This window comes from Ascaphus truei, chromosome 13, assembly GCF_040206685.1.
Source record: "Ascaphus truei isolate aAscTru1 chromosome 13, aAscTru1.hap1, whole genome shotgun sequence".
In the NCBI taxonomy this organism is placed as follows: domain Eukaryota; kingdom Metazoa; phylum Chordata; class Amphibia; order Anura; family Ascaphidae; genus Ascaphus; species Ascaphus truei.
Genome location: NC_134495.1, coordinates 7,596,603 through 7,623,811, shown reverse-complemented (window position 1 = coordinate 7,623,811; position 27,209 = coordinate 7,596,603). Strand labels below are relative to the sequence as shown.

Here is a 27,209-nt window from a genome sequence, read left to right as displayed (position 1 = left end):
AGGTACATGGGAAAGATAGGCTGGAGTTCAAATGGAAAAAAAAAAAAAATCAACATGCTTTATGAATATAAAGGATTAAAACATGTTATATAGTTACATAGTAGATGAGGCTGAAAAAAAAAAAAAAAAAAAAGACGTACGTCCATCATGTTCAACCTATGCTAAATTTAGACAACAGATACTTTATCCTATATCTATACTTGCTTATTGATCCAGATGAATGCAACAGAAAACCCCAATCACATCATCCAATGATATCTCGTAAAGGGGAAAAATAAATTCCTTCCCGACTCCAAGAATTGACAATCGGATTAATCCCTGGATCAACATCCTTCCCATGTGTACTTATTTGGTATATCCCTGAATACAGTTCCTTTCAAAAAGAATGTCCAACCTTTTTTTGAACAAATCTATTATATCTGCCATCACAGTCTCCATGGGTAATGAATTCCACATTGTAACTGCCCTTACTGTAAAGAACCCTTTCCTTTGTTGCTGGTGAAATCTCCTTTCCTCCAACCTTAAGGGATGCCCCTGAGTCCTTAGTACTGCCCGTGGGATGAATAGTTCTTATGAAAGCTCCTTGTATTGTCCCTGAATATATTTGTATATAGTTATCACATCCCCTCTTAGACGCATCTTTTCTAATGTAAATAAATATAATGTAGCTAGCCTCTCCTCATAAGTTAGAATGTCCATTACCTTAATTAATTTGGTGGCTCTTCTCTGCACGCGATGTCGGGACGCCGCAGAGAAGGAGCGCTGCCACCACATGCCTCTGACCCAGAGTGGTCTAACTGTTTGATTTTTCCCATGTTTTGAGCGTGTGATACACATATTAATCCCTTAGACCGATGAAGCAACCTGCACTATTGCTGCTGTTTTTTTTATTTTATGTGGGAATCCCGTTCCCTTCCCCCCCTTCCTTCCAATTGGGTCTGATGGATGACCGACGAGGGTGCTCAGAGGATCACATGAGTTGGTTAGTCCTAATCACCACACCACTTTACTTAATCAAATGTGAGTGGGATACCTCAGACATACGTTTCTGCATTTGTTTTTACTATTGTGTTCTATTTATTTTCTCACATAAAACCTGGAAGTATTTGCGCTCTGGATCCTTGTTTCTGGACTCGGTTTGAGTCCTCTGAGAAGCGGCACTACCTCCAGGAATGATCAATTCTACTTAATTTCACATGCTCACTTTAAGGGTGTTGTAACTTTTTTTTTTACACTTGACGTGTTTATTTGCGCTTGAATTCTCTGTGTCTGGAGCAAGAAGAAAATCTTACAACGGTGATTATCAGACTACATTACAATTAAGGCAGTGGCACAAGGTAAGAGTTTGGGGCAAGAATGGTGTACGGATGTCAATATCAGAACACATTTGTAGGGTGCAGTACAATTGCAAATGAGAAGAATGTCAACATTTTTATTTAAATCAGAGAGAAGAATATTCATTAAGAAAAAAAACAAAAAAAACGGAGAATCTTACTTTTGTTCTAAAACTATCTTCTTCGATATGGCATTGCCTGTAAATATCCAGAGCGAATCTGGTACATTTGCTTAATTCCAAAGCATCCAACAGGAGGTCTGCAAGATAACACAGTGGGCTTAAAACTATTTTATTCAACTCTTACATACTTGCTTTACCATCAACATTTCAGGCATCCAAAAGGACTTAATACTTCGGCATTACCCAGTCACATTTAAAGCACTATTTTCCTATCCAGCGTAATTGTCATACATTTTTTAATAAGTCCTTACTTAAATATGCAGACAAATTAAACTTTTTATTGTTTTGTCAACGGCTGTTAATTTAATAAGCTATCATCATTACACTTTGCTAGTGGCAAAAGCTAAACAGGTTGGACATCTTTTTAGATGGGAAAGGTATACAGGTAGTCCTCGGTTATCCGACACAATGCGTTACTCAAAATGGCGTTGGATAGCGAAACGTCATAAAGCGAAACACGTTTTCTCATAGGAACACTGTTTAAATGAAAGGTTCCGTTCCTGAAGGCATTTTTAACGCTAAAATACACAAAATATTTTACGCAGGCAATAAGATACACAGCACACACAAATTATATAGTGTAAATATAAATATATATATATATATATATATTATATATACACATATATACATATACATATATATAACTAGCTGATATACTCGGCGTTGCCCGTGATGTAATGTTCTGGCTCCCCCATCCTCCCTCTCAACTCCCCCCACTCTTCACAGCTGTTCAGAGCTGCACCCCCCTCCCCCCACTGTTCACAGCTCCGATTTCCCCCCCCCCATTCAATGCTTTGTTTCCCCCACCCCGCCGCTCACAGCTCCGTGCCCCCCGTGTGTTTGTCAGCTGAGCTGACTGAGGGGGGGAAGTGTGTGTCAGTCAGTGTGTGTGTCAGTGAGTGTGTCAGTGAGTGAGTGTGTCAGTCAGTGGGCTTCCCCACCCTCTCTCCTGAATCCCTCTCCCCCCCCTCTCTCTCTCTCTCTCTCCTGAATCCCTCTCCTCTCCTGACTCCCCCCCCCCCCATCTCCTCTCCTGACTCCCCCCCCTCCCCTGCGCCGGTCCGCTGTGCGCCGCCATCTTACCGGGGGCAGCTGCAGGAGGAAGGGGGTCCTTCAGGAGGCTGGCCGCCCACTGCCTGTCTACTCGGCACCGCCATCATACCGGCTGAGGCACAAATTGTTGGCAGGAGCAAAATGTACACACACACCACACCCCCCCCCCCCCCCCCCCCCCCAGCGGCGGCCATGTCCCGGCCCGCGCGGCCACTGGAGGGAAGGGAGCACCGGGGAGGGAAGGGAGCGCCGGGGAGGGAAGGGAGCGCCGGGGAGGGGAGGGAGCGCCGGGGAGGTGAGGGAGCGCCGGGGAGGTGAGGGAGCGCCGGGGAGGTGAGGGAGCGCCGGGGAGGTGAGGGAGCGCCGGGGAGGTGAGGGAGCGCCGGGGAGGTAAGGGAGCGCCGGGGAGGTAAGGGAGCGCCGGGGAGGTGAGGGAGCGCCGGGGAGGTGAGGGAGCGCCGGGGAGGTGAGGGAGCGCCGGGGAGGTGAGGGAGCGCCGGGGAGGTGAGGGAGCGCCGGGGAGGTGAGGGAGCGCCGGGGAGGTAAGGGAGCGCCGGGGAGGTAAGGGAGCGCCGGGGAGGTAAGGGAGCGCCGGGGAGGTAAGGGAGCGCCGGGGAGGTAAGGGAGCGCCGGGGAGGTAAGGGAGCGCCGGCGGCTGGGACAGGAGGGCCGCGCCGCGCTTCCCCTCCGTCCGGGAGCCGGTGAAGGGCAGCACATCTGAGGATGATGGGGGGGGAAAGGAGGGGAGAGAGGTGTGTGTGTGGTGAGGCGAGGCCAAGGGGGAAGAGAGTGGCAGTTGGGTGACGTCAGAGCCACCAATCTGATTGGCCAGAGGCTGAGGACCAATCAGATTCATCGCATCTAGCAGTAACCTTTCGAATTTATATATATAGATATAACAAAATATAATATATAGTATAATATATTATATACACAAACAACTTTGCAAAGCGTTGTAAGTGTGTTGGATAAGCCGTTTTGGCGTTGTAAAAATGAACATAGGTATGCATTACATAGCGCTGGTTAAGCCATTCGTTGTAAAGCGAAGCGTTGTAAAACGAGGGCTGCCTGTTCAGGGATATACCAAATAAGTATACATGGGAAGGATGTTGATCCAGGGATTAATCCGATTGCCAATTCTTGGAGTCAGGAAGGAATTAATTTTTCCCCTTAATGGGGTTTTTGTTTGCCTTCCTCTGGATCAATAAGTAAGTATAGATATAGGATAAAGTATCTGTTGTCTAAATTTTGCATAGGTTGAACTTGATGGACCTACGTCTTTTCAACCTCATCTACTATGTAACTATGTGAACTAGTTACATAGTAGTAGATAAGGTTGAAAAAGAGACATGCAATTTAGACAGATGCTTTATCCCAGGGGAGCGCAATCTTTTTTCCCTGCGCCCCCCTGCCATCTGTACCCCTCGCCTTGCGCCCCCCCTGCTTCAGACGTCCTAATATCACCACGGCAATGTGACGCCACCGCGTAATTTGACGCGGCGTTGCCATGGCGACACATGAACAAGAGCGTCTGAAACAAAGTAGAAGTTTATAGAGGCCCTGAATCCCCCGGCATTAATTTAAATGCATTCGGGAAGCGTGCGGGGTCCTCTGTAAATCACGCGCTGCGAGTCTCGTGCGCCCCACTTTGCGCACCGCTGCTTTATCCTATATCTATACTTACAGTATATAGATCCAGAGGAGGGCAAACAAAAAAACACCAGTGTCATATCATCCAATTATATCTCATAATGGAAAATAAATTCCTTCCTGACTCCAAGAATTGGCAATCAGATTACTCCATGGATTAACATCCTTCCCAGGTTTACTTATTTGGTATATCCCTGTATACCTTTCTAAAAATATATATATATTTTTTTTTTAAATAAATTTATTCCATCACAGCCTGCATGGGTAATGAATTCCACATTTTAACTGCCCTTACTGTAAAAAAAACCCCTTTCCTTTGTTGCTGATGAAATCTCCTGCCTCAACCTTAAGGGATGACTCAGAGTCCTTTGTACTGCCATTGAGATGAATAGTTCTTTTGAAAGCTCATTGTACTGTCCACGGATATATTTGTATATAGTTATCATATCCCCTCTTAGATGCCTCTTTTCCAACGAAAATAAATATAATTTAGATAGCCTCTTCTCATAATATTGTCCATCCGCTTTATTAATTTGGAGGCTCTTCTCTGCACTCTCTAGTTCCATAATGTCTTTTCTAATGAGTGGTGCCCAAAATTGTACTCCATATTCAAGGTGTGGTCTTACTAATGCTTTGTAAAGGGGCATAATTATGTTTACTTCCCTTCCATCCATTGCCCGTTTAATGCAAGATAAGATCTTGTTTGCCTTTGCAGCTACTGCATGATTTTGGGCACTTTTGCCAAGCCTGTCATCTACCACCACTCCTAAATCCTCTATCAAGGATTCCCCCAATTTGTAAGTCGCCTGTCTATTCTTGCTTCCCAAATACATAATCTTACATTTATCTGTATTAAATCTCATCTGCCATTTATCTGCCCAAGTTTCCAGTCTCTCCAAGTCCTTCTGGAGAGAAATTACATCCTGTTCTGATTCTTCTACCTTACACAATTTAGTATCATCAGCAAAGATGGAGACTTTGCTCTCGATGCCAACCTCAAGGTCATTAATAAACAAGTTAAAAAGCAGGGGTCCCCGCACCGATCCCTGAGGTACTCCACTCAGAACTTTAGACCAAACTGAAAAAGTCCCATTTATGACAACCCTCTGTTGTCTATCCGTTAACCAGTTTTCAATCCAGGTGCATATATTTTTACAGAGTCCAATTTGCTTTATTTTGTACACCAACCTCGTGTATGGAACCGTATCAAAAGCATTTGCAAAATCTAAGTAGACCACATCAACTGCATTACCCTGGTCTAAATTCCTACTTACCTCCTCAAAGAAACAAATAAGGTTAGTTTGGCATGATCTATCCTTCATAAATCCAAGCTGACTATTACTAATAATTGTGTTTTCCATTAGGTATTCCTGAATATTACCCTGTATTAAACCTTCAAGTAGCTTCCCCACTATTGAAGTAAGGCTTACAGGTCTGTAACTCCCCGGTTGTGATCTAGCACCCTTTTAAAATATAGGCACCACATCTGCTTTACGCCAATCTGGTGGTACGGAGTCTGTGGAAATGGAGTCCTTGAATATTAAATGTAATGGTTTGGCTATTACTGAACTTAACTCCATGAGAACAATGTATGCCATTGGGCCAGGAGACTTATTTACTTTAATTTTAACAAGCCACCTATGAACTTCCTCAGTTAACCAAATGTTAAATTAATAGAGGCTGCGGCTTCCTCCTGCAGCACTACTATTGAAATTGATATTCCCTGGAAAACACAGAGGCAATTTTTTTTTGAATATCTCTGCTTTTTCCTTATCTTACACTGAAAGGGTCCTATATTTTCTTTTCTGATTTTTTGTTATTAAGGTACTTAAAGAACTTTTTAGGGTTGATCATACTTTCTATTGCAATTTTTTTTTTCATTATCCATTTTGCTAATGTAATTGCAATTTTTGTTACATTCCTTATAATTTTGATATGATGCTTCCGTCCCTTCTGACTTCAAGAATCTAAACGCCTTCCTCTTTTTTTTTTTTTTTTTTTTTTTTTTTACAATTTCATCCCCTACCTGTTTATTTAGCCACATTTGTTTAGACTTGTTTCTTTTATACTTATTACCCAAGGGTATACACTGATAAGTGTGCTTTTCTAACAATGTTTTAAAGAATGCCCATTTTTCTTCTACATTTTTCCCTGCAAAAACATAATCCCAGTGTATTACTTATAGATCTGTCCTCCGTTTATTAAAATCTGCCTTTCTAAAGTTTAAGGTCTTTGTTGAACCCAAGTAATCTGTTTTTTGATAATTTATTTCAAATGAGACCATGTTATGATCACTGTTACCCAAATGTTCCAGGACTTGAATATTTGTTATTACTTCTACATTGTTTGATATGACCAAATCCAGTATTGCCCCTCTCCTGGTTGGTTCCTCGATAATTTGGGTAATGTAATTGTCTTTAAGCACCCCCAAAGCCTGTTTCCTTTTGTTATAATGCTAATCCCATTGTCCCAGTCTATGTCTGGATAATTAAAATCACTCATTATGGAAACATGACCCAGTTTTGATGCCTTCTCCATTTGCAAAAGTATTTTAGCTTCCTCAATCTCACAGATATTTGTTGGTTTATAGCATATCCCTACAAACTTTTTCTTTATAGTTTTACCTCCACGGCCAATTTCTATCCACAAAGTCTCTACATTTTAATCATTCCCTTCATAAACATCTTTCTTTATAAAAGGTTTTAGAACCGGTTTAACAAATAAGCATACGCGACCTCCTCTATTTGCTCGATCCCAAAAAAGGGAATAACCCTCTAAATTAACTGCCCAGTCACGAGTTTCATCCCACCATGTTTCAGTAATGCCTATGATATCATACTGCTCCCTTGCAGCTATTAATTCAAGCTCCCCCATCTGTCAGGCTTCTTGCATTAGCAAGCATGCATTTGAGGTTTTTTTTTCAGCCTGTACGATTATCTTATCTGCTGCTTCCTTTCTGCGCCAATTGGGTTTAGTCTTTAGAAGTTTTCTAGTATTATCTGTATTTACTATGGGTGTCTAGCCGCTTGTCAAACTGGCACTTGCCCCCATTCTACCTTCATTACCCCTTGCCATTTCCTCATCTATATTTGTATAACTAGTGAAATACCGCTCACCATAATAATACATAGTTTAACGAGAAATAAAGTTTCAGCTGGTGCAAAGGGGATAGGGATAACAGACATACATATATAAGGAGACAAAGAGTACTCCTAAAAAGATCCCCATTCACTGCACAGCAAAGCTGAAAATGGTCATCAGGGTATAATTACCCACTAGAAATGTAGTATAGGCTATAAGGGTACAATTAAGTAACCGCTCCCAGCACTGTGGGAGGACAGTTACCACTAAAATGCCCGTAGGCAGAAAATAATAAATAGTTTAATGTTAATCAGAAATCGGCGCAGTAACACATACTCAAAACTACCATAAAAACAATTAAAACTCATATCATGGGTGATGAAGGGTACAGGGATGTCCATGGTTAAATCCCAAATATTATAATATACATCCCCTAACCAAATCCTGATCTTTAGTGTGAGACAGAAATAAATGAATAAGGGTTAATAAAACGTATAGCACTAAACCCTCTTGTCTCAGGGTGGGGTGCTGGTGTGGGTAAAACTGATCAATGAATGCTGTAAATACTCTAATGAATGTCAGTAGCAAGACAGCATACAAGCAGCATGTGGTGCAGTGCATCCAAAGTGGTATATGGATCAATGTCAGATCCCATGCATAGTATATCACCAAATAAGTACATCAGTGTCGCACAATAGATACACCATAAGCACACAGTGTGCATTCAGATACCACAGTACAGAAATGATCAGCGATGCATGTAATCAGCATAAAGGCATAAATAACCTGTACTATTCAGTCCCAGCTCGACCCACCCCACTACCAGCGATCAGGAACAATCTCACCCGAGACTCCTCCTACATGACGTCAACGCGATGACGTCATGCCGACGTACGTTTAGCGCATAAGGGGCTAGCGCTTTCTCAAGGTGGGAGGTGATGGAAGGAGCAGCGCTGCCCTCTTATATACGCGCATGCCGTGCGGTTTCTTAAAGGTACCACTGCCCTACAGGATTGTAGTGACAAATAGCCAAATTATGCGTATAATTAAATAAAGAAAATGGGAGATAATAAAATTGTGTATTGAGTCACTGATATGTCCTGGGTGCATAGTGTACACACCACAGCATTTGTCCTCAGTAATACATATTATAGTTGGTGATATTGTGGTATAGTAAGTATCATTATCTGTAGTTGTACAAATGATCTAACCTAAGCTGTCCGCCCGTGAGGTGAAAACGAACATCTATTTTTAGGCTATATACCGGTCCCCCTAAAATAAACCATAGATGTTATGTATAACTCATGTGCCCACAGAATGGTATATCATCATTTCTACACCTACAGATAATGATACTTACTATACCACAATATCACCAACTATAATATGTGCCCACAATATGGTCTGTGTGAATTATATACATATACATCAAATCAGTATATATGAGTGTACATGTAAGCCCTCAACTGAGGTCCACTGTTCAGCTGTATGCACTATTATCTATCTGTCTGCTGTGACTCTCTGATAAGATAGAGACTATGGCTTGTGTAAATGATAAACATTCATTTAGTTGATATGAGTGTGGATGCTATCCCTCATTTGTGCTCTACTGTCCAGATGTCTGCACTAGTGTCCATCTGTCTGGTGTGACTCTTGGACAAGTTAGAGACCAGTATTACTGAGGACAAATACTGTGGTGTATACACTATGCACCCAGGACATATCAGTGACTCAATACACAATTTTATTATCTCCCGTTTTCTTTATTTAATTATACGCATAATTTGCCTATTTGCCACTACAATCCTGTAGGGCAGTGGTACCTTTAAGAAACCGCACGGCATGCGGGTATATAAGAGGGCAGTGCTGCTCCTTCCATCACCTCCGACCTTGAGAAAGCGCCAGCCTTGAGAAAGCGCCAGCCCCTTATGCGCAAAACGTACGTCGGCATGACGTCATCGCGTTGACGTCGTGTAGGAGGAGTCACGGGTGAGATTGTTCCTGATCGCTGGTAGTGGGGTGGGTCGAGCTGGGACTGAATAGTACAGGTTATTTATGCCTTTATGCTGATTACATGCATCGCTGATCATTTCTGTACTGTGGTATCTGAATGCACACTGTGTGCTTATGGTGTATCTATTGTGCGACACTGATGTACTTATTTGGTGATATACTATGCATGGGATCTGACATTGATCCATATACCACTTTGGATGCACTGCACCACATGCTGCTTGTATGCGGTCTTGCTACTGACATTCATTAGAGTATTTACAGCATTCATTGATCAGTTTTACCCACACCAGCACCCCACCCTGAGACAAGAGGGTTTAGTGCTATACGTTTATTAACCCTTATTCATTTATTTCTGTCTCACTAAAGATCAGGATTTGGTTAGGGGATGTATATTATAATATTTGGGATTTAACCATAGACATCCCTGTACCCTTCATCACCCATGATATGAGTTTTAATTGTTTTTATGGTAGATTTGAGTATGTGTTACTGCGCCGATTTCTGATTAACATTAAACTATTTATTATTTTCTGCCTACGGGCATTTTAGTGGTAACTGTCCTCCCACAGTGCTGGGAGCGGTTACTTAATTGTACCCTTATAGCCTATACTATATTTCTAGTGGTAATTATACCCTGATGACCATTTTCAGCTTTGCTGTGCAGTGAATGGGGATCTTTTTAGGAGTACTCTTTGTCTCCTTATATATGTATGTCCATTTCCTCATCTATTCTAGTAACTTACTACTGTAAGTTGTTGCGCCGGATATTACCTGGACTGCATATCGTGACTGCCTGACAGGATAACTCGTAAGTGACGGCAGGAAGGTTCATTCCTGGAGGAATCACCATCGGAAGATTTTCTTGCAACATCTGACACAGTTTTTGTGAAACGAGAAACAATAAATGTCCAGTTTGTGGATTAGAGTGATGTTCATATAAATCTCTGAGGGAAAACAAACATTTCCAAATTTGAAAAATACAACCGCACACAGAATACCATGCTATAAAGATCAGAAAAACCTGGAGCTCAAAGCCACAAGTTACACAGCAATATAGCGCAATCATCCGATACTTGGATTTAGCAGACTGCACCATTTAAAAAACCCTTCAGTACCATGGACGCTTTGGCACTAAGCGATCATGTGACCGCTCTCCTCAGCAATCACGTGATTGCTTCCTGTTCCAGTGACTGGAACAGAAGGGGAGGGGTCCGCCTAGTAAACGGAAGAGGCCATGACGTACAGTCACAGAACGGGTTAAACTCAGACATTCTGGTGCTTAAAAAACAGGGTATTGTACCTGCAAATCCCAAGGCATTTTCCAACTTTCCCAACATCCAAAGCCCGTAAAGCCAGTTTTGCTTCTAGCTCCTGTTCTGTGACTTGTAGAAGCCGTGCAAGTCTGTAAAGTCTGAACTCTGTGAACGGTGTTCTGGGGTTGTCATCACTGCTGGGATTCAGTTCCGGCCCCTTTTCAGATTTAGACTTCGACCTTGTACCCTCGTAGGCTTCAATGTGCTCATCTATGAGCCAAGAGACCAGAGAACGAGTTTCGTATTCCTCGGGTGAAATAAAGATGTCAAAGTGCTCCTGAAATGAAATAAAAAGGTGAACATGGCCAAAGCTCACTAAATCTGGCTCATTAACACACCAAATTACGGGTCCATTGCAAAGTGAGCAAGAAAGGTCCACTGTAATGGGGTGGATTCCATCAATGGTGACATATTTTACTCAAATTAGATCGCAATACCAACTGCAACATTGTTTTAACAGCTGGGAACAAACCGATCACCAATTTATACGGCAAGACATTCAATAACTTTCATATAGCGCTTTCTCATCCCCCCCCGTCCCCCCAAACGGGACTTAAGCGCTTTACAATTACATTATAGCGCACTGTGTGCAGCACATAGGATTTGTGCAGACAGTCCCTGGTCAAGTGAGCTTACAATCTATGTTCTTGGTGCTTGAGGCATAGAGAGATGAAGTGACGTGCCCAAGGTCACAAGGCGCAGACACCGGGAATTGAACCAGGCTCCCGTGATTCCCACGCAGTGTCATTGCTTGCAGAGTCAGTGGCTTCACTCACTGAGCCCCTCCCTTTCCCTTTAGGATGGGATAAAGTTTAAACTAAAATAAAAAATATTTAGAGAAGAACCCTACCTGTAAATTAGAAATGGCTTTAAACATCCGGAGGTTTGTTTCACACATCACAGTCTGTAAAGGGTTTTCTGCAGCAATTAAAAAAACAAACAAAAAAAAAAAACCACATTAAGGTTTCATCAATTTTAAAACATCGTTGAAAATAATTTTGCCATGCAAATAAACGTACCCATTTGTACACACATTTGGAACTTCAGACTCTCCACAAGGGTTTTCGTGATTAACTTTTGCTCTTTGCACTGCAGAAAAAAAAAAAAAAATTATATAGGCTAAAGGAGCGTTAAAATTTTTAAATATGGACAAACCGGGTCACTTAATTCAACCCAATGGCAGTTCCAGGTCTAATTCTGTCCATGTATAGCTTGGACTAAATCTGTAGATTATGTAAAACAAATATATAAATGTATGTTATTTTACAAAACGTACCTCTTCAGAATTGCCAGGATTATTCTTTAAGACTATTCTTGCCCACAATGAGAATCGTTCTACTGTTGTTACTATGTCAGCTGGAGAAAGTGATTCCAGAAGCTGCAGACATTCGTCTCCCTGTGAATAGAACATGTTTGTCAGTGTGCATATGCGTATCTAACGGCTTAATGTTAAAGGCAGCAGTTCTGTCTTTTTTACATGTCGAGGAAGCAGGAGGTCTCTGAAACTGAACCACTTTAATTTCAGCTTTGGAGGGGCCCTAGCTCCCAAGATGTTTACCAAAGAAGGTGCTGCATGGAGGTTTAAATCCAGTGTGACATGGGCCAATAGCAAACTGTGGAAGATAGCATCGTGGCTCTCACCTCGCGTGACCCAGGAGATTTAAACCTCCATTTTTTTTTCTCCTGGAGGGGACATAACTCGGTGTCACCTTCCCCGGTAAGTATCTCAGGAACAGGGGAGCGGAACTACTCATTAAATAATAAATTATAGAACAAACTTGCCATGTTTAAGATCAAATCTGTTCAGACAGGATCCTGAAAGTTCCATTGCTATAAACCGTGTTGCAATATTGCCCTGGCAGGCACCAGGAAGAAGGCGGGCATATTTTGGATTTCAGTTCCCAATAGAAAGATTACATTGGTTTTTGAATATGTAGAAAACATAATTGATCAAATGAAGTAGACGTAGCATTTAAAAGCTTTCAGTAGCATTCTTAACACAATTATTCTTACCATGTTGTGCTTAACATATGCTCAAGCAATGAACAAAATGCACGGAAAACGCTTGAAATGAATAAACGTACCCTGTTCATGTAGATCAACTGCACAATCCTCTGAATGTAAACTTCTCCAGTAGGCAACAAATAGGCTTTCACAATCTTTAAAGCATCCTCCAGGGATGTAGGGGAATCTTGTTTAAGAATGTATTTTGCCAGACCCTGAAAAAAAAAAAAAAAAAAAAAATGCTCAACCAATTAACACTTTAGCTATTTAAATCCACCTTTTAAAATCACACGGTTTAATTAGCAACAAGCACTTATTGCAATTGTATGCGTGAACAAAGTAACGAGCACGTCACTTACCATGATCTGTTTGTCATTTGCAAGATTAAAGTCCCTTATTCCATAACTGCGCAAGAGTGTGTTCATCTCCATCAGTCTGTAACTCTCCCGCAACAACACCACTCTACAAGAAAGCACAGAGCTTTTGTTTGTTTTTTTAAAAGCTTTTAAATTTAGGTGAAATAGGGACTAAATACATTAGCTTTTGAAAAACCTACCAATTGTGTTTGTGTGGTGCTAGGTGCGACAAACTAGATGATTTTTCCATAATGCTGGTCTTGAATATGTCATTTCATTTAGGAGATAGTGGGAAGGGATAGTGGGATAAAAAGGGGACCCTTAGTACCACGATTTAAGTGCAGATTTTTATTACAGCTTTCATGTAAAAAAACGCTTCTAAATGAAAGCAGAAACAAGTCTTTCCCAATTTGCAGGAGCATTTGATTGCTGCTGTAAAGTCTTCACGCCGTCATACTTCTAATCCAGGAAAGGTTTGTGTAATTCCAACAAATTTTGAAATTTGAATGTGTATATACTAGGGGTTCTCAACCCCAGTACTTAACCCCCTCAACAGGTCAAGTTTTCAGGATATTCCTGCTTAAGTACAGGTGGTGCAGTATCCAACTGAGCCATTAATTGAGCCACCTGTGCTGAAGCCAAGATATCCTTAAAACCTGACCTGTTTTGGGGGGTTGGAAGGGTGTCTTGAGGACTGAAGTTGAGAACCCCTGGTACATACACATTTTAAAAAAAGGCAATAGTTCTTGGTCAGCTGTTTCCTTACTTGGGATGCGCCACCTCCAAATGCCGTTTTACTAGCTGTTCCACCGCAACGCTCCAGGGTGCAGCAGCACTGGACATTATGAGCACAGCATCGAATATTAGCTGCAAAGCGAGGGGTCGTATTACTAGAAATCCTTCATTAACAAACATGTATATTTGTATGACTTTTTGAAAGGCATTGCATGTAATTTTCTATAGGGATCGGTTTGAAAATGTTTTATTTCACGCATATATTTTTGTATACATCACGGAACTTGATAAACGGTCAGTCTTAAATATTACTTTCTGTAAGGCATCGGGGGAGAAAGTCCCCTGCGGCGCGCTCCCTCCTTACCTGCTGCTTCACAGCCTCCCGCGCACATTACAGAGAGCGCGCAACCACGGAGGGTTTTCAAGGTTCCCATGGAGCCTGGCTTCGCCCCCCTCCCCCCGCTTGCGACACACGTCCACCACTCCCCAGCTACGTTCCTAGACTCATTATCTTGCACACCTGTCTCCTGCACCTCACAGCCTATCCCTGCCTCCGCAGAGGCCGCTCCTCCCCGCTGTCTCATTGGACTCACACACACACACACAAACGCTCAGCTCTCTCCCCTTTGGCTGAGCATAGTTCATTGTAGCCTTGCTGTTCCAACGTCCCTGTTCATGTTCTTTTGCCTTGCCTGCCACTGTGTTTTATCTGTGTACCGACCCGGCTAGACTTTGGACCCCTCTATGGATATCGACCCCGGCTTGCCTCTGACCTTCCGTATCTCTCCATCCCTGACCACGGCACACGAACATCGACTATCTTACTGGCTTCCGACCCCTTGACCACAGCACCCGGCTACCGACTACTCTCCTGGCTCCTACCTCTGACCTCGGCAAGTAAGACCATTCTACGCTCTCCAACCCTGACCCGGCTACACTTTCTGAATAGTACCAACTGACAGGACATTAGGATGTCCATGCAATTAATAGGATTGTATTACAGTAAACATTGTGGTTTGTGGTCTCAAAACGCACAATTCAAGGGAGATGGCTCAGCAACAATAAAAACGGTATCCTCTCTAATTAGAGTCACCATTAATTTTTATTAATTCTGGAACTTTATAAAATGCAGATTTTTTTTCCCCCACTTCCTTCGACACATGGTCTGTATTTTGTTTCCTTTAGGTTAAGAAGAGACTTTTAAACAGTACTTACATCTGCATCGGTCATGCAGCCCATTATTGCCATTGCTTTAGCTTCCCAAGCAGTTTGAAAGACGGATACAGACCGAGAACTGGAGCGCTCCAGCAAATCCTAAAGCAGAACACAGTTACAAAACAGTGCAACTACTTTAAAAAAAAAAAAAAAAAGTTTTACAAATATAAGATCGAGCTCCCATAGGTGACCATCTAATGTATACTATTTTCAAAGAGGTGCAAAAATCACTGAAAATAATGTTACCATTTTAGAAAATATATCTGCATTCTTGCTTGTAGCTACATGCCTTTAATAATAAACAAGAAAGATCATTGGGACAATTTAATGCGACATCCGCCGGAGGTAAACATCTCCCGTGACCATGGAGGCTTCTTAGCATATAAAAGCTGAATAAATACCAAGCACTGATTACCTTAATATAATGAAGGAGAAGTTCTTCCTCTTGTAGGCTGTGCTGAAGCATGTATGGTCTAATCACTTGCTCTAACGTACATGGAATGAGTTCAGGTGCCAATACTTTATCCAGCATACGGAATACAATTGTACTTGTAGTTTCCTGAAAAACCACACATTAGTATAAATACAGAAGTATCAATAGGTTATTGGCGAGAACCTTATTTTCTGGGTCACACAACTGGGCATGTCTCACCTTTTCGAAATCAGAAAGTGTTAGCTTACAATTGTACTTTCTGTACAGGTTCACCAACGCCTGGAGATTATTCACAAGCTTCATTAACTGCCGAACCTCTTCACAGTCACCATCTTCCTTCTAAAATACACAATGAGCTGCATCCAACGGTCAGACAGAAAAGGAAGCTTAAGAGGTAACCAATGTTTTTAAAACCCACCCAGGAATGAAAGAGGTAGGTTTAAAAAAATAAACGCCTTTAGATATTTAAATAGACAATCACTTATAGCAGCTTCCTACTGGCATGTGGGAGCAAGGTATGACAGACCAATGGCATCTAAAAAAAAAACCAAAGGGAACTATGATCAGGAGTCCTTAGGGATAAAAATAGTGTAGTTGAGGTTTGGACAGTCACGAGGAGTAGGAGTAGGCGTAGTAGTAGTAGTAGTAATAGGAGGAATAGGAGGAGGAATAGTAGGAGTAGTAGGAGGAGTAGTAGGATTGCTGGTTTGAACGCCTCTTTGCATTTTGTTTCACGTGCTTTGGGTTCATCGTATTCCAGGATAAATACATGCTAGTTATGCAACATGAAGAGCTCAACTCATTAAAAACTGACCCAATCACTTACCAATGGAATCAAAAGACAAGGTGCAGTTCCATGAGCCCCTGGATTCTTTGATATAAAATACACTTCTGCCATTTCAAGTCCATTCTCTGGCCAGTTAACCTGTTAAATAGAACTATTTTGACTGATCCATTTAACAGACATTGTGGCCTACCAAGTTTTAATTGGCATAAATTTAAGCTTCTAATACCTGGCGTTGAGAAACAGATGTTGGCACCACCTCAGGCCTGGCAGATTGAATGGACCCCTCTGCTCAATTATATGGACGCAAACGCTACTACAATTGCTCCAAAGCAGCTCCCAAAATTGCTGACAAGTGGACCAAAACGCACGCAAAGATACAAGTATGATGGGCCTTTGTGCCAATTGTGACGCTTGATATTACCCCATACAAAGTACTGTATAACAAGATTTGCAGCTTATCAAGATTACCTTATCAGTCAATTCAAGGCCTCGTGCCCTGTGCTCAAGCCATCCTGCGATGATCTTCTAAAACAGGAACATTAGAAAAATTACTTGCCAACTAGAGTAGAGAAAATATATAGGGAGAGGATATGTCTCTGTATGTTACACTCTTATATAAAGCAAGGAAATATTATTGGAAATTAACAATTCACTTTTAATATATATTAAAAAAATAAACTAAAACAAACACACACAAACTTAGTGAATAACACAATTATATAGTGATTTGACAGTTAAAAATGTGCAGTTAAGGGCTTACTGATAAAGTAGTGATGTCTTACAGTATATGTATATCAGATGTTACTAGTAGTGATGTATATATTATACCCAATATATAGTACAACCAGAGTAGAAGGAAGTAGTAATGAGCTCAGTGAGTAAAGGCATAGATTGCGAAAATAATGACAAGGACTGAGGCAGAGGAGCATGGCTCAAATCCCGGTGTCGGCTCTTTGTGACCTTGGGTGAGTCACTTTAGCTCCCTGTGCCTCAGGCACCAAAAACAGATTGTAAGCTCCACGGGGCAGGGACTGTGTCTGTAAAATTGTATGCACGCTATACTGTAATTGCGCAGCACTGTGTCCCGTTGGGAGGAAAGCGCTATATGAAATAAGGATAGATTTTAAGACTGCTTGCAGAAAAAAATAAAAATAGCGGCATAAAAATAAAAGCTAAAGAGAACAAAAAACGAATTATACAAACTTTTCTTTAAATAGCAGTTCATACACTGTATAAGGCAATGCAACAAATCAGGGTTTGTACCTGTGCTTTTGGTACAAGCCGCCTTACAAACGGAATTAAGATATTTTTAAACCAACTACATAAATCATGTGTAGGAATATTTGCAGGAATCACATTAAGGAGGCCCTCCAGCATCTTCTCGTCAAACTTGCATTCCAAATCTGCCTAAACAAAAACAAAAACATGTTCATTATAATACATAACTTTATATTGTAAAAATGACAAATAGGCGAATCAAATGCGGCATAAAAAGGTAAATATAAAGGAACTCCTTTACCTGATGCGTCAGCCAGAGATACTGCGCACAATGGAAATTCATTTCTTCCAACTGAGAGAGGATGTCTTTTAAAACATCTTCATTGTTTAAATATTCTATCCAAGCGATGCCACTGAGGTGAAAAAATAATTAAATAACGCAACTACAGAAATACAGCAATCTTTGGATTGTTCTATTTACCGCATATTGGTTTGAGACACTTCGTGACAAACCAAGTGCTTTGTGGCAGAGCTTCAAAATAACACCAACCTGAATTTATCAGGTCCAGACACTGTATAAAATGTAGTTAACTTCGACTGGGCTCTCAGCACCTGTAACAACAAATATGTTTTTTCAATCAAACAAACCATACCCTAATCATATACATTTAAAATCAATCACATTAAATTCTGTGACACCCCGATTTTTAGCGCATTCTAAAAGTAGCAATAACCTGCTTGATAGTATAGTCTAAAAAAAAAAAAAATTAAAAAAAAAAAAAAAAGTTGTAAGCATTATTTCCCACGTATCATTTTAAAATGCTTACATGTTCTATTTTACCATTATATTTCTCAAATAGTACCCCCATTTATAGTATGGGGTATAATAATTAAAAAAAAAAAAGTATAATATTAATATAGCTACAGCTAAGCAAAATGGCTGCATTATATTACAGTTGCTGGGGTTAAAATAAACCAAATGTTTATATATTCACGTAAAAATATATTTTGATTACATCTGTCATAGACACTGGAATCTCATACGACAATGCTGGCAGTGCGTTGTCCTCCTGTGTCTGAATCTGTAATAAACATAACAAGGGTATTTATTAATTCTGATTCAGTAACACAATTAAAGTAATTAGAGTATTAATAATTGTAGGTGCTTTAAATATTTAGAACTAAAAACAGAGTATCTTTAGCATTTCATTCTATCACCTTTCCTGCGATGCCAAATGCCGCTCATCTTCAAACGATGGGCCATGGGCCTTGTTCTAGATGGGCCAAGGGCCTTGTTCTAAATGGGCCAAGGGCCTTGTTCTAAATGGGCCAAGGGCCTTGTTCTAAATGGGCCAAGGGCCTTGTTCTAAATGGGCCAAGGGCCTTGTTCTAAATGGGCCAAGGGCCTTGTTCTAAATGGGCCAAGGGCCTTGTTCTAAATGGGCCAAGGGCCTTGTTCTAAATGGGCCAAGGGCCTTGTTCTAAATGGGCCAAGGGCCTTGTTCTAAATGGGCCAAGGGCCTTGTTCTAAATGGGCCAAGGGCCTTGTTCTAAATGGGCCAAGGGCCTTGTTCTAAATGGGCCAAGGGCCTTGTTCTAAATGGGCCAAGGGCCTTGTTCTAAATGGGCCAAGGGCCTTGTTCTAAATGGGCCAAGGGCCTTGTTCTAAATGGGCCAAGGGCCTTGTTCTAAATGGGCCAAGGGCCTTGTTCTAAATGGGCCAAGGGCCTTGTTCTAAATGGGCCAAGGGCCTTGTTCTAAATGGGCCAAGGGCCTTGTTCTAAATGGGCCAAGGGCCTTGTTCTAAATGGGCCAAGGGCCTTGTTCTAAATGGGCCAAGGGCCTTGTTCTAAATGGGCCAAGGGCCTTGTTCTAGATGGGCCAAGGAGGTCCATTTTGGCCAAAAACAATCTCCACCGAAGTCAAAGGAAATGTCAGAACACAAACTGCCCAACAACCACGTCAGCCTGTATAGAATGACCCCCCCTCAAGTAACTACAAAACCAAAACAAATTTGTGAGCAATTTGCTCTCAAAAAGCTAGGTAATGTGAGATTAATGGTTTCAAAAGCCTAGTATTACAAATGTTATTTATTTTGTTAAAATGAAGGCAACACTATTGAACGTTTGTTTGAAAAGCTGAATATACAATACATTTCACGAGCCTTTCACACATCTTATAAATTGCAATCAGTAATGTGATGCTTTAAAAATGTACAGGACATTTTTAATGAATCTATAATTTTAGCGCTAATTTGGGTTTCAACTAATGAGAAGCAAACAAAAACACACTTACTCTCGCCTTTGCACAATTTAGCATATCCAAAGTGGTTTCATATGTTGGCCATGGAGCATTGATGCAATACTCAACCACAAAATGATCATCCTGTTAAAAGAGAAATATACTTTGAAAAATTCCAATGAGATCTGCGAGACATGGTCTACACATTTATGAGTTTCCGATACCTTTATTTTTCGCAGATACCCCTTAGCTTCATCCACCAAGTCTTGCCACAGGCTTTGTTCAGAACTTCCGACGGATGCAGATGCCAATCGTTCTAATACAATATTTAGCTTTACTTTGTAAACGAGCTGGCAAAATGGAATACACACATCAGTTTACAGAACAGAACATCAAAACTAACTAGGACAAGTATTGAGCTATTGGGCACAAAAACAAATCAAACGGATTTTAGTTGTGAACCATAGCATACATAAATCTATGAATATGCCTTAACACCACATGCAATGACAGAAAGGAACATCTCACCCCTCTGATACTTGTAATTGAGTGTGGCCATGTCTCCATCTGTCCCCCCCCCCCCCCCCCTCACTATTTTGCTCCGCAGGGGAACTACACTCCCCAGAATGCCCCAGCAGCTGAGGTCATGTGACAGTACAGCCAATAGGGCTGCTAGAATCTCCTGAGGAGGCTGGCACTTCGGGAGCGCTTGAAGTGCAAGCAGACAGTTCGTTCAGTTGGAGCCAGGACTGAGACAAGGAAGATAAGTTCTGGGTGTCAGTGGCACCCAGACTACGTCACATTTACCCCCTCAGGTCCAAGATAGTTCCCAATCACCTCATTAGATAGTGTCCGCTTCAGGGAAACCCCGAGCTAGGGACATTTCCCCATTAGCTGTATATAGTTAGTTTATAGTGCCAGTGAAGAAGCCACGTTGTGAAGCATAGCCTGCAGTCTGGGACCCGATACAGGCATACATGATTAAAGAATATTTTATTGGTGGGACCATCCTGCTGGAACACAACCCACCCAGAGGCTTTGCGGACGTCGCTGGATCTCCAGGATCCCTGTTAAAATAGGCCGCTCCGGGTATTGGAGTACCCGGCACGTACCTCAACTAAAGTGCACCAACGGTTCACGGGTAGCGCTACCATACACACTTTTGGGTGGGCCTTGACATTGGGTAAAAGGACATCTGGGTATTGGTGCCAAGCACCTTTTGTACTGTGGGGACACTCACTTGGTGTAAGGTGGTTGCGAGTATATATTTTAGTATTATATACTGTTCAGTAAAACCTGTTATATTCTACTGATGTGTGTTTATTATATTGTCCTGCACGGGGTTATCCCACATCGTTAGGATCCCGTGCAAATGGAGGCGCTGTTGTCAACAAGATCAGGTACACCCCAGGCTCCCAGTAGCGGAGGTTCAGGCCTCCTGTGAGGCGCAGGTAACACCACATACACCGAAGCCGCTATATCTCCCAGGGGGTGGGGGAAAGTGCGCTACATTAGTATGGTTCCCAAAAGAGAAAAATAAATCCTTACCTCAACATCTAATCCAAATTGAATAGCAAATGTCTCAGCTTCCTCAAACTTATGCTTGTGAAGTAAGCGACTTAATCTATAGAAGGAACCCAACAAAATGAAAGATTTATTTAAAAATATATTTTAAGTCAAACATTTGAATGATTTTTTTTTATGCGGTTATACCTGTTTTCTGGTAATGCTTCTGTTAAGCATCTCATTGCGAGGACTGAGACGGTACATTCAGGGGACCTAAAAACACACATGCAATCATGAAAACGTACATTTAAGTGTCATAGCACTGGTAAAGCTGTAGACAACTGCAAGAATATACCTTTCATCGCTGTCATAAATTCCCTCCAGAAGGTATATGGTGTCCTAAAATAGACAAAAATGCAACAACTTAAAATGTACTTTGCTTTTGGAGGGAAAATAAAAACCAACAGATTTCTGTGGATTTTTTGTATTGGTATGTATTCTTACATAGAAATAATCTTTACAACTAAATACATATGAACATTGTTTAATAGTGAAAAAATGTCTGCCATTTACCCACATGTAAAATGTAAACTTTCCATGCATTTAATGCTTTTATAAAATAAGATCCTAAATATATAGCTGAATGCTGCAAACAGATGCAATAACTACATAGATTCTCTAGTGAAAATAAAGATGTAACGCTTACCATGCTGATTCCAGTTTGAACAAGTGTGGATACATCAGAAACTTGAACAGAATACAAGAGATTCATGGTGGGGAATGAATACACAGCCAGCTCTCTCATCTGGGGAATCAGATAAGGCATTGCAACTAAATCACGGTGTCTAGAAGAGACAGATTGTACAGTACTCATTGATGGGGTTAGTCCAATTCGTGCGCGCACACACACTGCTGAGAGCGCGGCCCAGCCCAGAGCCACAGGGACCATCACACCCAGAGAGCAATATAGTCATAAAGAAACTACTGCAGCTACTTTTAACCACAAAGTCAGTCCCCGTCAAAGAGGAGTACTGGTGGGGTGGGGGGGCGTGCAGCATAAATAAGGCCTAGAGAGCTGTACTAATCACAGGGGAGGCAGCATAAATATGTAAGTGGAGCAAATAAGATATAGGAGTACAATTAAAAGATCTACTCTGTTAACCTCTTTGTGTTAGAGAGATTTGCCGACCTCACTAGCACTGAAGTGGTTAAAATAGCTGCTGCAAAGGCTGGGATTTTAACGGGACATTCCTCCTTTTTCTAATAATTTTGTTGCGGGAGCCCCCCTCCTAGCACCGGATACTACAAACCCGAGTCCCTTTAATCTTTCTCTCTCAAGCCAAGCAGATACTCCCTTCTTTAACCTCCCCTCATTTCCCCCAGGCAAACCAGAGCAGGCAGAGAAAGGATAGCAGTGACCAGGCGGCTGCTGCCGAGTCCGGGGGCCGGCGGGTTACTGCTATGTGGGCGTGCCGCGGTGCCGCCGGGCCTCGGACAGCTGGGAGAGTTGTCCCAGCTCTCTCCCCTGGAGGCTGCTGAACCCCAGTTGAAAAATCACTGATATATATTTTATACTTTCATCTATGTGGTTAGAAAGTTTGCTACAAACTGGAGACATGCGGTGCTATGCTCCAGCAATTAAGAACTTCATTGGTTGCCATTTGAACAGCAAATAAAAATGCTACTTGTGAGCACATTCATGTCTCGGACAGGTCTGCAACCCCGCTTTTCCCTATTATCTGCTAGCATACAATGTGTCCACTGCAGCCAGGGATTCTGGGAAATGGCATTTAAATGAGCACACATTTTGCCATATGAAGAATTTTGTTGTTTTTTTTGGTCAGGGGATAGATAATGTATGGCAAATACTGGAAGTCATGAAAACACCTGGCAGCGGTTACATTTCAATATCCGCCATCGTGTTGACATGCTTTAGTGAATGTCTCCCAGGGTGTTACATTTGCGTTGGACAAAAATCAAAAACACGGTGGTAACTGTAAGAGAAAAACTTACCTGGTTGTCATTAGGAGTGGTCAGTGCTATAAGCTTAAGGTTTGTATGTCCCGGTCTGTAAAGGGACAATATACAAAGACCTAAATATGGTTGGCAATTATTTTTTAAATTCACTGTACATTTACAACATATAATTATACTATACCCTGTAACGGAAGAATCTCCTTCTGTGGTTAGAAGAAAATCTGATATGAGACATGATTCACAGATCCATACCAAAATAAGAGTGTAAACATCCCAAACAGTCAAAACATCCTACAAAAAAAAAAAACCAAGTACCATTAAAAGTATTCTTAAGAGTCTACAATGAGAAAGGCAAATACATTCAAATCTCTACAGGAAAATCCAATACAAAACCCCCCTGATAGTGCTTCTCTTCACAGTTCAGAAAGCACAACAAAAACACTTACATTTTCATCCAAAACAAACAGCAGATTATCTAGAACTTGAAGCTTCCTTGCACCTTGAAAAGAAAGAAAAAAAATACAAGTGTATAGAAATGCGGGCCAACCAAAAGCACTGACAGGAATAATAATAATATATCTTTTGTTGTGATGGTACTATCTGTACTCAGTACTGGCACCTCAGCTTCCCCTGCTGCAGGTTTTTTCCCTGCTTGCAGAGGTGGCGGGGCCATCACTGCACACAGCCAATGTGTGTAAAATAGAATGAGGCAGTAGTGAACAAAAAAAAGTGTAGGCATATGTGCCAAGCAATAGGTTTCCACAATAAGTGTTGTGTGCTAGTTATTGGGGGAAGTGGATTATGTGTAAATGGTGGTAGGGGAGGGGGAGATGAGTATGTGTATTGCGGAGATAGGGTGGTTTCATGTATACTGGGGAGGGGAGGTTATTGAGTGAGGTGGTGGTGGGGGGGGGAGACAGATGGGCTGGGTGTGGGAGAGAGGCGGTAGTACCGGCACTTTTATATTATAATGCTACTTTAAGATGATAGAATTCCGGGTTTTCCAGACAGACGGCATTTACTTTGCATATTACGGTACGCCAACATTCTGAAAGTAATGGTTCATATTTTGGAATTGTGATGATATTACCTTGTATCAGATATGCATCTGCAACATTTTGAATACATATGTGTTTTTTTATAGGATCCATCTTCCACTTAGAAATGACGCAGTCACCTTTGCCCTAAGACAAATACAGATACATCATTGTTTCATTTATTACAATCTACAGTTTCATGGAATATGTGCCAAGTATTAGGCTCTTTGGTGAAACCTTGTGTTTGTTACCAGGATTATGTAGAATAGTTGGAGCACACATGCAACATTTTAGGCCAGAATTTAACCGTCAAGGCATAAAACAAGTACACAAGCAGAGCGATACACACCCAAGGCTGCGTCCATAGACTTCGCCCGTGCGGAGGCGAGGGAAATCTGGTGCTGTCCCTGGCCTTAGTATGTCCGCCATGGGGCGTGCCAGTGACGGCACTGGTTCGCCCTCATTGGGCGAACCGCTCACGTGACCGGCCCGTCGCGCCAAGAAATCAGTTTTAACCGATTTCTTGCGCAATGCCCGCCCCCTTCCGCACGCCGTATAGACGTGATCACTGCCTTTAGGCAGTCTGATCGCTCAGCGTGCAGTCATCCATACCATGCATGCAGCCATACTGTATGTCTGAAGGGTTTCCATTACCCCGCCAACACTACAATTGCATCACAACCCAGCATCATTGCATGTTTTTTTATCCCTCGAAAAAGATCCAACCCTGAACCAAAATGTTGGATCTGTGCTCTCCTGAATAAATCTCGCTAGGATTAAAAAGTGTAGAAAAAGAGAAACACACCTTTTGGATTCACGAGCGTTAGTTTCATTTTTTTAATAAATAATTTATAATAAATTTTTAGCATATATTATTTTTTTAATGAAAGTATTGTTGTACAAGTTTATCATCATTGGGTTTTAGGATGCTCTTTAAGATTATATTGTCTTAGGTTTATTTTCAATGGTTGATTTAGGTCTTTGAGGGCGATGTACATATATCATCATCATTTGGAAGTGTTATATTTCTTGCGATATGGGATTGTTCTAATATACTGAACAGACCTACCCATTACCTATATTTAGGAAAAAATGGAGAATTGTGTTAAATATCAATCCAATTGATGGATATGGTAAATTATGTGTTTCCATTCACTATTACTGTGGGGTTTTTTTTTTTTTTAATATAATTGTTGTATATGTATAGGAGTATTACAACATTGCTACTATGGTGTTTATGTATGCTACAAGATTAGCCATCTTTTAGGTTACCTTGGCAACGCTTATAATTTTGTTGCAGGAGTACAGAAGGAAACTGCTGTCCACACTGACTGACGCGCCTGGAAATGCAAAAGGACCTGCAACGTCGGCTGCAGAAAGCCAACTACTGTTGCCTATGCTGTTTGTTTATAGGACGTCTGGAAGTGTGCTTTTAGTTCCTGCATTTTCAAGTAAATCTATATACTACACTAGGAGGTGTGCACGCTTCTCTATTTTTTATAGTATACGTTTGGGTTGTTTACAGTTGGAAGAGAGCTGCACCCTCAGGATTGGACTTTTCCCTAGTATTCTTGTGGACAGGAGAAATGCATTTCTAGGTTTGAGAGATATATGTTTATAAAACCACAGAATAAATAGATCTGTAAATTCTCTGCAAGATTCATTTATACAGGTTATTCACACTGGTTGAGCAGAGGCAATTTATATTTATTGTATGGTGATCGGTTGATACCTTCTCTCCCCTTTTCCAACTATAGCTTTGTAATATATTTGTATTGTTTTATTCTCCTCGAGTCAGCTTTTCTGAGATTAATATTAAAGGTGAGCCCAGGGGCACTACGCTGATGTAAGAACATTAAATGCATCAGAATAATGGCAATAATGTGTGGGTTTGGGGGAGAAAAGCTGTGCAGAGGCAAGATAAAACTAATATTTATTTGAAGAACCCCAATCTATCAAGTTCTGCATTAATGTTCAGGGAACAACAACAACAACAACCTGCCATCTCCAAGTGGCAGTCCATATATTACTACTTTGCAAAAAAAAAAAAAAAAAAATGCAGGCTAAGCTCACGCTTTAACAAGGCAATTCAATAGGTCTCAGAACTTTTCATGTATATCACATTTTAATAGTGTGAGGCGATACTGTAAATAAGCCTGACAACTGGTAGGGCATTTGGAAAAAGTTATTTTGCACCCTGAGGATCCTTTCACCTGTAAATTGAGTCAATGAAGTCTGAGTTTCCCAGAATCCCTGGCTGCAGTAGCAGCATTGTTTGCGAAGCAACAAATGGGGTAAGACAGGGTTGTCAGAGACATGCAAATGCTCAAGTGGGATTTTTACTTAAGAGTTTCCAAAAGCAAACTCTTCAAAAACATTTTTTTTTTTTTTTAGCATACAGTATGTACAAATGTCATGGACGTCAAATTAAGCACACATTACTACAATTCAGAATAGGACTTCACAAGTTATCCTGGATATAGCTCTTAACCAAAATGCCAGATAAGTAGAACCTGTATTGTTCATATGATAATGATTAGCTATTTTACCCCTATAATTAGATGGGTGTCACTCTGCAAATCACCAAACACCATATTTAAACCACCATTTGTATGATATTTTTCTGTAGCGATGAATGAGATCTTTAGTTTTTCTTCCAACTGTTAAAAACAAACAGAAAGGTTATTGACAGTGTATAGATGGCTTTATAATGCAGTTAGAAAAATGGTTTGACCACCCCACCACCCCACCCCACAGCTTTCACCTGTTTTGCACAGCTGAAGTCCATTGTATCAATCGCTGCATAAAGAAAGAAATTACACAATGTATTTTTTGTAAATACATAAATTCAGTAATTGACCTGTACATGAGTACTTAACTCATTAAAGCAAGTGAATAGCTATAATAGATGAGGTTGAAAAAAAAAAAAAAAAGACGACATCCATCAAGTTTAACCTATGCTAAATGTAGACAGATACTTTATCCTATATCTATACTTACAGTATATTGATCCATAGGAAGGCAAACAAAAAAGGGTGTTTGTAAAAACAAGCCCAATTGTGTCCAAC

At 41.1% G+C, this 27,209-nt stretch overlaps 1 protein-coding gene across 3 annotated transcripts in view; it reads right to left on the bottom strand.

The window, feature by feature from the left end:
• KNTC1 (kinetochore associated 1) overlaps nucleotides 1–27,209 on the bottom strand; it is a 56,334-nt gene that overhangs the window by 23,474 nt on the left and 5,651 nt on the right. For all 3 annotated transcript variants that reach the window (XM_075568271.1, XM_075568272.1, XM_075568274.1), the window contains exons 7-36: nucleotides 26,906–26,940; nucleotides 26,691–26,801; nucleotides 24,195–24,288; nucleotides 23,551–23,603; nucleotides 23,286–23,395; nucleotides 23,141–23,195; nucleotides 21,834–21,932; nucleotides 21,483–21,526; nucleotides 21,335–21,400; nucleotides 21,170–21,245; nucleotides 19,846–19,971; nucleotides 19,676–19,765; nucleotides 18,397–18,462; nucleotides 17,931–17,992; nucleotides 17,682–17,793; nucleotides 17,426–17,569; nucleotides 16,631–16,687; nucleotides 16,202–16,300; nucleotides 15,595–15,714; nucleotides 15,358–15,501; nucleotides 14,943–15,041; nucleotides 13,759–13,859; nucleotides 12,996–13,098; nucleotides 12,717–12,851; nucleotides 11,909–12,028; nucleotides 11,652–11,721; nucleotides 11,483–11,550; nucleotides 10,620–10,909; nucleotides 10,091–10,263; nucleotides 1,496–1,593 (exon numbers count right to left, since the gene is read on the bottom strand). In XM_075568271.1, the coding sequence (XP_075424386.1) occupies nucleotides 1,496–1,593; nucleotides 10,091–10,263; nucleotides 10,620–10,909; nucleotides 11,483–11,550; nucleotides 11,652–11,721; nucleotides 11,909–12,028; nucleotides 12,717–12,851; nucleotides 12,996–13,098; nucleotides 13,759–13,859; nucleotides 14,943–15,041; nucleotides 15,358–15,501; nucleotides 15,595–15,714; nucleotides 16,202–16,300; nucleotides 16,631–16,687; nucleotides 17,426–17,569; nucleotides 17,682–17,793; nucleotides 17,931–17,992; nucleotides 18,397–18,462; nucleotides 19,676–19,765; nucleotides 19,846–19,971; nucleotides 21,170–21,245; nucleotides 21,335–21,400; nucleotides 21,483–21,526; nucleotides 21,834–21,932; nucleotides 23,141–23,195; nucleotides 23,286–23,395; nucleotides 23,551–23,603; nucleotides 24,195–24,288; nucleotides 26,691–26,801; nucleotides 26,906–26,940 (3,020 nt within the window). The remainder of the gene's footprint in view (nucleotides 1–1,495; nucleotides 1,594–10,090; nucleotides 10,264–10,619; nucleotides 10,910–11,482; nucleotides 11,551–11,651; nucleotides 11,722–11,908; nucleotides 12,029–12,716; nucleotides 12,852–12,995; nucleotides 13,099–13,758; nucleotides 13,860–14,942; nucleotides 15,042–15,357; nucleotides 15,502–15,594; nucleotides 15,715–16,201; nucleotides 16,301–16,630; nucleotides 16,688–17,425; nucleotides 17,570–17,681; nucleotides 17,794–17,930; nucleotides 17,993–18,396; nucleotides 18,463–19,675; nucleotides 19,766–19,845; nucleotides 19,972–21,169; nucleotides 21,246–21,334; nucleotides 21,401–21,482; nucleotides 21,527–21,833; nucleotides 21,933–23,140; nucleotides 23,196–23,285; nucleotides 23,396–23,550; nucleotides 23,604–24,194; nucleotides 24,289–26,690; nucleotides 26,802–26,905; nucleotides 26,941–27,209) is intronic.